The sequence below is a fragment of the Gopherus flavomarginatus genome, chromosome 17 (genome assembly GCF_025201925.1).
Source record: "Gopherus flavomarginatus isolate rGopFla2 chromosome 17, rGopFla2.mat.asm, whole genome shotgun sequence".
Taxonomy (NCBI): Eukaryota; Metazoa; Chordata; order Testudines; family Testudinidae; genus Gopherus; species Gopherus flavomarginatus.
In genome coordinates, this window is record NC_066633.1 from 9,649,817 (window position 1) to 9,663,172 (window position 13,356).

Genomic DNA, 13,356 nt, shown 5'->3' on the forward strand with positions numbered 1-13,356 from the left:
AGATATTTTTAATTTCTTTTCTAGTGGATAATCTAATAAAAATGCACTTGAACAGTTAAAAATGAAATCCTCTAAGGGAATAACAAAGAGTTCTAGTGTATCAATTATTAATGCTTTCTGTGCCCCATCTGATATTTCCTGTTGTCTTTAAACTCGCTAATTACCCCTTTTGTCAGGTGTACAATTGGTTTCCCATTCTACCTGGGCTGGCAGCTTCTCTGTTTTTCTGAGTACTTAGTTACTTTCTACTGTTAATGAGTTCCACGGCTCAGTGGCATCTCAGATGAAGGAACAGCAAGCATGCCTACCCATGTGTATAACAAAACCTGATAAATTGAATAAGAAGTATGTATTCTGCACAATAAAAGCATGTACACTCAATCAAATTATTTGATTTACAAACTGTTCACCCTTAGGCAGATTATATTTGGAGATGCACAACTGAACTATAATTTTGTTCCGCATGAGCTGTCAGGAGTAGCTGGTGTCATGTTGCTTTGATGTTTCTTTAAAACCATAGTAAACCATTATGAAAGTTCTGCTGCAGCATCAATGAAATCATTATCACAAGAGATGCTAAGAGCTCTTTCTACTTAATGATCAGATGGATGTCGATTGAAATGCGGTTAAATAGCAAAAATCAATTCCTGCAAATTGTGTCCAGCCTGTTCTGATGTGGGCAGCATGAGAAATCTGATCTGTTTTCCAGCCCCGTTGACAGTACACAGTTGAGGAGTTTCATGGGATTTTATAAAATGCTGATAAATCTCCATCACACTGAGCTAAGGCTTGTTCTTTAACCTCACATTATTAGTTGAACAGAATCAAGCAGGTTGCCATTCATGACATCAGTAAAATAAGAGGCTAAAGATAGAACCACAGCAATTGTTTGTCAAATGCAAAACTGGTATCTGTTTGTGGTTTGAAAGAATCTATTAAGACGTGGAAGGAACTCCAATTAAAATTAAAGCCTAAATGTTGTTTTAAAAGTAAATTTTATGGAAAACAATGTAAGAGAAATCTGTAGTAGAGTTGATATTTACTTTTTGATCATGGTGGAAGGTGCTGACTCTTTAGAAGAAAAAACCCTTATTAGAGCCATCAGTAAAGTGATGAATTTTCATGATCTTGCCTTGCTAGACAGTTTTAGCCCCAGAGAAATTTTCAAACAGAGATGTGGGAAAAAGGTATTGCAGCTACCCCAGGTGTGAAGTCAGAAAATCTTTTTAATTAATAATAGGATCTAAAGCACTCTTTACAAAATACGAACAAACCTAATGATTATAACTTACAACAATGCTGAGAAGCTCTTGGGTCAAATATTAGGTAACTGGGCTCTCATACTCAAGGCTATATGGTATTGTTCTTTCATGTGATTGTTCTTAAAAGCTAGAACAATGTGATGACTAAGCTATTTTTTAATGCAAAGAAGTCAGTTTTATACATTTTATCTGGGTTTGTGCTAATAAAAGGTTTCCAAAATCCAAGTAACGTTTGTTTTTTTTGGTGAGTACTTCCTATATAACCATGCCTATGATGAAATGTTACAAAATTCTGGAAAAATGTTAGTCGTGTCTTGTATACTTCTGTATATATGGGTTCGACAGAGAAGTTGCCTTACAAGTTAAGTGATTTTTTTTGCATTAATATTAATCACAGAATCATTTGGACTTGAAGGGACCCCTACTGAGTCCAGTCCATCCTTTTGCATTGTACCAGGAATAATTCAGTTCCCCCGAAAACTGTACCTGAATGCTAAACGTTAAGACAGCTTGGAAAAGTAAAATCTGTAACATCTCAAGATTCAACACTGAGATGTGGTTTATTACCAAAGCAAAAGGTGTTGTACAGATTTCTCAGGGTTCATTTAGCTGCCTGTGTAGACATCAAGCATTTAATCCTAACTGTGCTGATCTGAGGGGTTAAACGTTACATACAGTGATGCTCTGGTTGTGCCCTGGTGTCATATGTTTAGGGAAAAATGCCTTAGAAGATTCTTACAAGTGTGCAAATGAGTAAATCAGTGCATTACACTGCCTCATCTGCTGCCAGCCACTAAGCAGAGAGAAAACCAGATTTAGTACAAAGTGAGCGTTTACAGTAGCCCTGGGCAATATTAAAGCATGATATGGTGTATATAATGGTACGTTTCGTTTTTCATCAAACGTTTGTCCAAGAAAGTTGTGTATTAAAGCTTCAATACCTAAGGGTTTTCTTGTGAATTTTAAATCATGCTCCTAGTTAAACCTCAAAAGGATCTGTGGATGGAAAGGTTCTTTGATTTTCTTTGAAGTGGTTTGAAGAAGTTGATTAGTGTTGGCACCCGAGCACTCTTTTATGACGCTGTTTATAAATAATTCCAGCACCGGGTTGGAGTTTCAAGGTATTAGATTTTAAGAAACTAGGATTTAATCACATTACATTTGAAAGAAATTAGGTGATAAAAACAGCCGATGTATCCTTTTAAAGTATTTTTCGACATTGTGTACTAGTTCTGTTGCGCTTGCAAGAACCAATACGGGGGGAGTTTTCCTTAAACCTTCTCCGTCAAATAACTTTGTAAAGATGAAGCTGTAATTTGGGTTTTATGAATGTTTAAAAATTGCACCTGCCCAGCTGCTCTTAAGTGTTTGGAAGGTCCTCATAAAATTATGTTTCCCATCCTTTCCTGTCTGCCGAGATCAGAGAGTATATTCCTTTTTGTTGTCATGACCTGGAGAGCTTTTTGGCTGGATAGATCCCCCAACTCATCTTCTTTAACCCATACTACTGCCAATAAATACCTATCAGTCACTGCTCTCAAGCCTGATACCTTCTCTCCCCACAATGGAAAGTGGAAAGAAAAACCCAAAATGTTAATGTAGCAATTCAAGGGATCACAGCCAAAATGCATGCATGCAGAAAAGCCTCAAATCTTTCTCAAGTGATATTTCCCCTTTCTCTTTGTTTTTTTCACGCCACTGATCCTTCCCTACATCACTGTAAAATTAGAATAATCATTGTGTTGTCTATATGATTGTAAATTCTTGGGACTGGGACCTTATCCAGTTTTTTTTTATTCTTTAGATCGCCTTGTACAGCTATGGCACTAATAAATACTAGCAGAGATGAAACAGGAACTTGTGTGCTAAGGGAAAAGAGGTTGCTGCCATGGCAAGTAACTCTTGTTCCTTCCTTTCATCTTGCATCCCCTCTGCATGGAAGGGACACTGACATGCGGCAGATAAACACAAAAGGAGAAAAAAATGGAACTTAATACTGACTAAAGAAATGAAGGGCAGTGGATAAAAGGATAGAGGAGAAATGTGGAGTAGCCCATTTTCTCTTGTGACTGTGAAAAGTTTTAGTGTCCCACAGACAATCTGAGAAATGTTCCTTATACATTTTTTTCCTGTTTCTACCCACGAGGTAGCTATCCGCAATAGCAAAGAAAAGTGCCCATTTTACAGTGTATAAACCTTCTTGATCCATGACATAACCTGTCTAGAGAAAAGTGTGAGCTGAAATTACATTACTTGTGTTTCATTTTCTAAAAATGAAAAGGAAATGCATTATTAGTACAAAGTAGTAAAATAAGAAACTATACACTTTGAAATTGGCCATCATACTGCATATACAAAATTAAAATACTGTAAGATGTATCAGATTGAAACCATTCAACATGTTGGGAATAAAAAGCAAAGTTAGAAATACAAGTATTTAGTATTTATGCCCTGTTTATGTGAGTTACAAATAAGCTGTCTGTTCTTAAAGCTAGATATGTGCTAAGTACCTTGTCAAATCAGAGTCTTAAATGTGTTAACTATGGAAATTAAATTAAGACATAGTCATGACTAGCTTGGTCCCCCAATCTTGTAATCCTTACTCAAGCAGAACTCCCAGTGAAGTAACTGTGCTACAGTATAATTACATATGTTGTATGTTATGTAATATGGAGAAACAATAAAGGTGTCTTGCCTTTCTGCATCTTGACATTCATGTATATTTATTTTATAGTTCCAAGAATTTGTATACTTGGTCCACCCGCCTCTGGAAAAACCACTATTGTAAGTATATTACCTTAAGTGTTATAACACTGCACTGCCATATGTTTGCAAATTAGAATTTCTTGTTCAATTATGCTAGAATAATTATGTATTTAGAAGTCAAAAGTCTTGTGACAATAGAATAAAAATAACTTTTATTCCTGTTTTGTGGGCCATAGTTTTGGCCTGTGCCTAGATACCACAGTGATAGGCAGGCAGGCAGGCAGACAGACAGTCTAGATTAGATTAGACAGAAGCACTGGCACCTCAGAACAGAGAAACTGAAAAAATGTGAGAAAGGAGGGGTGTCTACACAAAACAACCTGGCAGGCTTGTTACATTTATGGATTTAAGACACTTAGGTTCAAATATTCAGAAGTGTTTTCTAAGTTTTGGGTGTACAACTTTAGATATTTGGGGCTTGATTTTCAGAGGTGATCATCACCCACAGCTCCCAATTAAGTTGGAGTTCTGGGTGCTCAGCACTTCTGAAAATCAGGCTTGAGGGATATGATTTTCATAGTGCTTATGTGACTTAGGCGCACAAATACTATTAAAAGTTAGTGTTCCTTAATCACCTAGGCACTTCTGAAAATTCTACCCTGAGTGTCTAAAGTTGGGCACTCAAACTTAGAGGCCACTTTTTGAAGTGTGGTTCTTAGTGTACTACTGTGTGTGTGTGTGTGTGTGTGTGTGTGTGTGTGTGTGTGTGTGTGTGTGTGTGTGTGTGTGTGTGTGTGTGTGTGTGTGTGGTGGGTGGGATGGGGAGAAGGAGGTTGCGCCACACAGAATTTAAAATGTGTTAATTATCACAACTGCTTTTGATCTAAAAGTTTTACAGTTTATAGGACTACAGTATAACAGTGTATTTTCCAAAAAAACAGTTATGGCTTTTTATGCTCTCAGAATTAACATCTATTTATATTTTTATTTTTTCGAAACTTTTTTCAGATGCAATTAAACTTGCCAAAGAAACGGTCTGTGTACAACTAGCACCTTTCTCAACAGCTTCCATTCTCTGTGTGTATTTAAAATCACATTTGCAAATTTCAGGGACAAAAATAAGTGTCTAAAGTTTTTTTTTTTTTCCCCCTCTCCTTTTGGCAGTGCAGAAATAGTGCAGTTGTGAAATAGCGAGCTGGATTCTGATCTGCTCTGTGCATCATTAAGAAAATTGTTAACTGGTTCAGCTGCAGGGCCAATACTACTCATTTACGTGGGTACAATGCCACTGAAAATAATGAAATTGCGCTGGTGTTTATTTTCTGTGTAATATAAATATATATTTCCATTATATGGCAGGGTACTGGTATCTTCCCTTGACAAGATTATAAGAGTTTATGAAATTCCCAGTCAAGAAAACTTTGTGAAAATGGTGTTAAATTTATAAATACATATTAAAAATGTAAAATAGGGAGGAAATAAACTTTAAAAGAACTGTGGAATTTAAAAAAAAACATTGAAAAGCTAGTAAATTAAGTTAAATTAAAATTTTAAACAATACTATGTAATTAGTGAATTAAAGTACCATACATTATCTAAATTCTGTCCTGATATCCCCACCATCCAGTGAACCCTACCTGAAAGATAGTTACTTGTTCGACAGGTATTGTTGTATACTACAGCCAGCTTCCCTATTCAACCCTATATATGCCTTCATGGTTGGCTCCTGACCCTTGATGTCTGGGGGACATCTTAAATCCTATGTAGTCAGTGGGAGCTGGCGATGCTCAGTACTTCTCAGGTTCAGTATTATCATTTGGTGGTTCATCCATAGAGTTTAAGAAGTCTGTAACTCCAGACACCTTTTACAAAATTCCTCCCTGGACTGATATACCACAGTTTACATAGCTGAGTTGAAGTGTGTATAGGAAACTATATTGGGAAAGTGAGAAAGAGGTTAGGTGAGTTGTTCGGACCTAGTCCAAAACCTGCTGAAGTCAGTGGAAATACTCTCTTTGATTTCAATGGGCCTTGGATTGGAACCTTTGTGCTTATGAAGTGTAAAAGATAAGTGTTTGGTGTTGCCATTTTGTGAATGGAGGACAGCCTGTGACCATGGAGTGGGTGGGTATTACTCAAATTATGCTGAGTATGGTCACAGTGTAATGGAAGTATTTGGCTCATTTTTCAATGTCTCTCTATGGTATTAGAAACCTATTTAATTACTTTCTAAGCCAGGAAAATGTCATGCAGGCATAAGGTTGTGTCATTAATTTGGATGGAGCGTTAGGGGCATGGATACAGGGTTAAGGTTGTTTACGTGTTTTTTAACAATGCATATTCATATTCTGCTTTTTTTAAGTTTTACCTTAAATTCAAATTTTCCTGGCTGTTCAGTATATGTGGTTTTGAAAACTTCAGCATTCTTTTATTTCCCATTAAGTTACTGATAAGTATTCACAACCTTAATTGCGTATTAACAAAGCATCTGTTCTGCAATGTGAGTACTTATTAAGCTTACAGTTATGGATTATTTGTCTAAATTGGAGGCTAGGAAAATACTGACTTGTTTTGCTTTCTGTGGGGCTTCTGAAAACGTATTTTCTTTGCACCCATCTTCCCCCCCCCCATTTCTTTCCCCAGGCAACGTGGCTTTGTAAACAATTGAATACCCCTCGTATCGCTCAGGAGACTTTATTGGAAGAAACATTAGAGCTGACAAAAGAAGTGAAGGCATTTCAAGAGAGAGGACAGGTAAGTAGGGAGAGGTAACAGACCAGCTCTGTGCATTATGGAAGACAAATTATATGACACTGCCATGATTTCAAATGGTGGACAACTTGATCAGATTAAAGTACAAAGTTTTGCATCAATGGTGGTTTGAACATGAGTATATAAATTTGTAGGTGAAGGGGTTTCCATAGGGAGAAAATAACCTTTTTGCTACATATAATAACATGAACAGAGATAAAAATATACTATGACACAGACAGGGATGGGAGATTGGCAGCGATTGAAAACCTTAACATTAGATACTGGAAATACATTTCTGGGTATGCACTGTACTGTTTAAAGAGTTATACGGTTTCACAGGAGAAAGCCTCTTCTGTTTTAGCATGTTTGATGATCTCCATTAAGTAAGCACTATTCTCTGGGGTCTGTTTCAGTACAAAATACTTCCAGAAGATATGTTCATGGAGAACACTTCTTTGATGTGACAGAGCTACTTAGCTATGTAGGGTTGATTTTTCTGTAGCATGACACAAATACTGTACTTGGTGCACTAATTCAGAGTAGTGTGCCAATCCAGTCATTTGGTGAGTGCAAACCCAAGAGGCGCTCAGGCTGAGGAGGCAGCAGCAGGGTCAGGAGGACTTTTAGGATACGTGTATACTGCAGCGTAAGCCCAGGGTTCAAACTCAGGCTCAAGCCTAACACCCCTTCTGTCTAAACACAATTCATGCTAACCCAGGGTCCCATGAGGATGGAACCTCTGATCCAGGACCCAGGATTCCAACCGTATTGCTTTGTAGTGAAGATGCAGCTAGACTGGACTCACTCTCAGAGTCCACCAAAAGTATTCCACAATGCCATGGGCCGACTTTTTTTGTCCTCTGTACAGTCAAATTTGGTGGACAGTCAAGTTTTCCCACACTGCACCTGAACAAAGGGCTAGAGTGGCCACGTTTTGGGAAGGCATTAGGAATTCTGGGATAGGGGTGGTTGGACTCAGGTCCACATCATGCAGCGTAGACACTGGGGTCCCAGATTGGGACTCAGGGTTCAACGGTTCCTAAACTGGGCTTACAGTTGAATTTAGATGCTGAAGCCCTTGGTTACCAAACCCAGGATCTTGTAGGTTAACTAACTCAAGTTCTACTAACCTGGGCTTACATAGCAGTGTAGACATACCCAGTTCTTAGGCTGGCCAAATTTAAATGCTTCAACCAACCTTCAGAAGGGCATTTGTTTCGCTACTCGCTCTGAATTCATTAATCCTTCCACCCATCATCTATGGCCAGTACTCTGGAGCTATTCTTTCCCCCTCCCTAATATCTTGTGGAAGACTTTTTGAAATAAGTTGTTCAATGAGCATTTTTGCCAGTTGATTTGAGATATGGTATTGACATGAGAGTTACTTGCCTTGTAGGTCAGTGAAGTAAGTCCTACAGAGTTGACAGCTAGTGAAGACAGAAGAGAATGAAATGAGGGAAGGATGTTCTGAATAAATTGGGTCAGCACCCCATTTACCCTCCCCTCCACAAAAAAAATAAAAATAAGACCCTATATTTATTACATTGAATCAAAGAATAAGGTTTGGAGATGCCTTGAGTAGAACTCCTGGTCTGAAGATTTGTGAGGAAAAAGTCCATCAAAATCACTGAGACTACCTACAAACATCTGCTTTTGACTGGGATAGAATAGGTTGGTGTAAAAACGGCTTTTATTGAGAAAATGAACTTTAATAATTTGAAGGATTTTTTTAAAGATTATTTTACTAGATTCATGAACTCAATTTAGAGAAGGGGAAATTTAAAACAAAATTCCCTTTGGTTTAATTACTCTAATTATTAACATATTTCAGACTGAAGAGAAGCACTTTCAAGGGTGTCCTTTTGGGCTTACTTGATTTTAAAACACTGATGGTGTGGAAGATGAAAGCCAAAGATGTCAGGGCTAATCAGGTGGCAAAGAGCATCTGAGAGCTGAAATTGGTGGTGTTTTAGTGTTGTGCTGTTTACACCTTTGTTTGTAGGATGTTAGCTACTAGAGGGATGACTTTCATAAATCATTTTTCCAATTCCCTTGCATGATTTTGACTCTTCATATATGAGTGTTATGACTAAGGATGAAATTCTGCCTCTATGGAAGTCAATGGGAGCTTTGACACTGATTTAATTGTGGCCAGAATATCACCCTCAAAGATTTTTGTTTTTGTTTTTTTTTTAATTTTTTTTCTCCTTGTTCATTCCTTCTGTCCATGGCCTAAACCCACTTTTGGCATAATTGGCCATAATTCCAGTGGTAAATTTGATCCCATATGCACACTTAACACCCATTAGCACTAAGAAGAAAAGGGTGGGTATGCAGAGACTAGAATACAGAACAGTTCATATAGGACAATGTACAACTGGGCACTAAAAAATTTCAGTCCTCTCCAAGGCAGTTTAATAAATGAAATGAGCTTGTGTTTTGTAAGGTCCACCTTGAACATCATTCATTGCAGTTTAATTTATTTAGGTGATCATTTCACTTCATGTGTATGAGGTATCCAGGTCTATATTAACCCAAAGGCCAAAAATTTCAGGCATTCATTAACTCAATCTACCTATGTATTGTTACTAGGGCTAGGCACGTATTGCAAAAAAATTTCCACAAATATTTATTCAAACTTTTGGATTAGTTCACTTTGGCCCCATTGCTTCCTGTGAAAATTTGAGCATTTGAGTTTTACTGGCCCAGGAGTTCATGGAATGGGGATTTTAAATGTATGATTATTCTCAGAAACTGAATTTTAAATTTGCTCATGCAAACTTTCGCTGACCCATGGTCTGGCACTAACTAATGAGCTCAAATAGTGACAGCCAACTGTCATCAATCCACATTTACGAATATTCAAAAAAGAAGTCAAATATTTTTTAATATTGGATACATTTGAGAGAATCATGATCTGCTAACAAATATTCCATGAAAGGAAGTAGAGCCTCAATTTTTAGATAAATCGTTGCAAATTATATCCTCTTCTCTAGTTAGGACAATGTTAATACAGTAGAAACCACCTTCAGGTATTCCTCTAGTGAAGTTTAATGATCAAGTATTTAAAGATTTACTTCTTTTTTCAACTGTCTAAAACAAGAAGTTGAAACAACTATTGATTTTAGGGGCTTTTGAAGGTTTGTTCTTTGGACTGTAGCAAATTGTAGTGCAGATATTTGCATACTATGTAGTTACTTAAAACTGCTCTGCTGTTGTGAGTCAGCACCGGCATAGTCTCCCTGTGCTTTTAAAGAAGAAATAGAGAAGAGAAGAAAAACAGAGGCATCCTTATCTTTGCATGCCCAGTGATCTGATCTGTTCCAAGACAAGGCACTACAAAAGAACAAATAGAAAATGTTTTAATCTTTGTATGTATGTGTCGCGTGGTATGTACACCCTATCCTCCTTTGGGCCAGGGTGGAGCTGCGATACCACCACGGTTACAGTCTACCTGACCGTCTTTAGGCTGAAAGCGGCACAGCTCAGAGGTCAGAGACAATATGGCTGCCCTTGGGGTCAGGGCAGGGCAGCCCAGTGGCCAGAATTAATTACAGCAGCCCTTGCATTCAGGGCAGCACGGCCTAGTGGCCAGAGTCAATTACAATGGCCCTAGTATTCAGGGCAGCGCAGCCTAGCAGCCAGAGTCAATTACAGTGGCCCTTGTATTCAGGGCAACGTGGCCTATCAGCCAGTACCTGGGTAGGGGGGCCCAGGCGCACCTGACTCCACTGGGCCCCAACCCACGGCCCTAACAGTGTGGTCCACTACTGGGTCAGCAGGGAATGTCACTCAAGTGGGAGATACCACTCATGCACCCTCCCTGGCTCACTTCCTACTGTGCTTCCAGAAGCTTCAATCCCTGGGGCATCAGGGTCTCTGGGCTCCTCAGTGTGGAGGATTCCCTGGGGCTTCGTTGGCCATAGACCTCCAGTCCAACTCTCAGGATCTCCAGGTCCCGTAGGCAAGGGATGTGACGGCTCTTCAGCTGCAGTCTCTGCCAAAAGTCCTTCCCCTCCACGGCATTCAGCCTAGAATGAGCTGGGCTTCTCCCTTTTATGCTGAGGCAGTAGTTGGAGCATGCCCAGAATGGTTTGAGTGGGGGGACTTCCGCTGCCCATAGCATGGGATTAATCCTCTCTTGTCCAGTGTGTGATATGCACACCCCATCACAATATGTAAAAAGATCTGTATGCGTCTGTGTAAGGGAGAGAGAGAACAAGGTGAATTGAAACTTTTATGACTTCTAAAATACTAAACCAGTTTTCTTCAAACTTGAATGCTTTTCTTTCCTCAGGGAGAATTATAAAACAAGCCAAGTTTGAAGGTTCTAGATGCAGACATTTTTGCAATAAGAAAGTGAAGAAACTCCATTTGGAACATATAGGGAACATCCCTGTTCCCTCACTATAATCAAAAAGCATTTGTAAGGGTTTTACTCAAATGCTTTTGTGGGAAGACTGTGCACAGAGTATGCATTATGTTGTCATTGGACTAACACAATACTCATCATTAATAAGGTAGAATCATGAATAGAACTGATCAAATCCAGGTATACATAAATTTTTTTTTGTCTTTAAAGGCAAAAACCACATCACCGTTTTAGGAAAGTCTAACATTCCAAACAGTGGGTTTGTCCATTGACTTCAATGGATTTTGGATCAGGCTCAGAATGCCGTAGCAGGTAGGAATACAGTTTCCCAGTTACCAACCATGCATGTGCACCAATGTCTGAGATCACAGATCAGTGGGAGGATGTTTAACAACATAATAGACTTGGGGGTTTTTTTTGTAATAACACCGGTGTGTTAACTCCTACTGTAATTTTGCTGTGATGGGGCAAGGAATTGCTCTAAATAGCTGTGTTCTATCGGATGCTGTCTATCAGATTTGGCCATTTTTAGTGTAGTAATTGAATATGCCCTATTAAAATATTAAGCAGAGTGGTGATTTTGTAGACTACTGCTTAGGGAAATCTTCACTGACCAGGAAACTAAATTGGAATTGAGCCATAGTCTTCAGAAAGATCTGGCTTGAGTGCTGATGAAGTGCAGCACCCATACATATGCTCTTGATTATTTTTCTCCAGCAAATTCTGGTCAAAAGAGCGGGTTAAGATTACCACTGCAGTGAAAGAAGTTAGAATAATTTTCATTTAAATTGGTTTGGCAGGGCTTAGCAGAGTGGACCCCCTGGCAGTTGCTAGCCTCTCTTGACTTGACACATCAAAGAAGTCAGTAAGACACTAGCTGTTTCTGATAGCAGCATGACGCACCTTTGGAAGATGACAGACTCAAAAGTCACAGACCCAGGCTCCCAACAGTGAAAGGCTGCAGGAGGCTTTGACGCACCACCCTATGGGACCTGCCGACTTTCAAGAAACAGAGCAATTTCTTTCACTTTTTCTCTTTCACCTGCTTGAATGCTGCTTCGTGAATGGTTGATATTAGGAAAATGATTGAGAACTGGAGACATTAGAGATAACAAAGACCTAATTGGGTCATCTTGGCTATTCCCCAGCCGGGGCAGCATTGTTCTCTGTGGTATATTTTTAAATGCTTTGTCCATATAATTTTAAATGACTTGCATAATGGAGCTTTCACCATTTCCTTTGGGAATTATTCCATGATCTAACAGAGATCATTGTTAGGGAAACTTTCCTGATGTTCAGCCAAATTTTCTGTTGTTCACTTTCATCTAGTTATACTCATTATGTCATCCTCAACCAGAAGGACAAAAAAAACCCCAAAACTAAACTTTATTCAGGTTTACACTCATCAGATTGTGTGGTGAAAGCAAGGAATGGGGAAACCCACTGGTGATTGTAAATGTTTGTTTGGAACGACAAACATCGAATGCACATAATCAAAGAGTTTCCTATGTTAGATGGAGGATAACTCTGAGTCAGAAAGTAGAATATCCAGCTAGAGAAGTAATCCTGGATTTAGTTCTTATTAATAATGGGGAACTTAATGAGATTGTGAGAATTAATGGGGGAGCTTGGTACCATGGACCATGAGCTACTTCGATTTAGCAGAGTAATTAGTGGTTTTGCTGAGCAGCAGCAGGTTTTAGACTTCTGCAAGGTACATTTTGGAAAACTGCAAAATTAAAGTATTTATCCTGCAATGAACTCTGTGTGGGCCTTTGGGGGTCTGCCTGTGTAAAGGTCATTGTAGGATCAGGCCCCTAGTGAATAAGAAGTGGTAGAAAGGGATTTTAAGATCCACCCGTCTGGATGACCTAATAAGGCTTAATATGTTAATTTCCAAAGAAAAATAAATTTCCAATGTACAGTGCCTTTATGAGGATACTCAGTCAGCTAAGACTTTTAAGTAAAAAAAAGAGCAATTGCCCTAGTAATTTAATAATTAATAGTTATCTTAACACTGATAGAATGAGACTCAATTATGGAGTCAGAGTAATTAGCTAACAAACTTACCAAACCATTATTCATTATTTTTGAAAAGCCTTGGAGAAATGGGAGGCACTAAAGTAATGGAGAAATACAGTTGTGGTACAAGCCTTCAGAAAAAGAAAGAAGGGTGTTTCTGACAGTAGCTGCTGAGTAAACCTAGTAAAACAATGGAACAAATATTAGGAAAAAAAATCACTAAACATCTCGAATGATATA

General features: G+C 38.5%; 1 protein-coding gene across 3 annotated transcripts in view; it reads left to right on the forward strand.

Moving 5' to 3' along the window:
• Nucleotides 1-13,356, forward strand: part of AK8 (adenylate kinase 8) — a 107,057-nt gene that overhangs the window by 10,767 nt on the left and 82,934 nt on the right. For all 3 annotated transcript variants that reach the window (XM_050926643.1, XM_050926640.1, XM_050926639.1), the window contains 2 exons: nucleotides 3,997-4,046; nucleotides 6,612-6,722. In XM_050926643.1, the coding sequence (XP_050782600.1) occupies nucleotides 3,997-4,046; nucleotides 6,612-6,722 (161 nt within the window). The remainder of the gene's footprint in view (nucleotides 1-3,996; nucleotides 4,047-6,611; nucleotides 6,723-13,356) is intronic.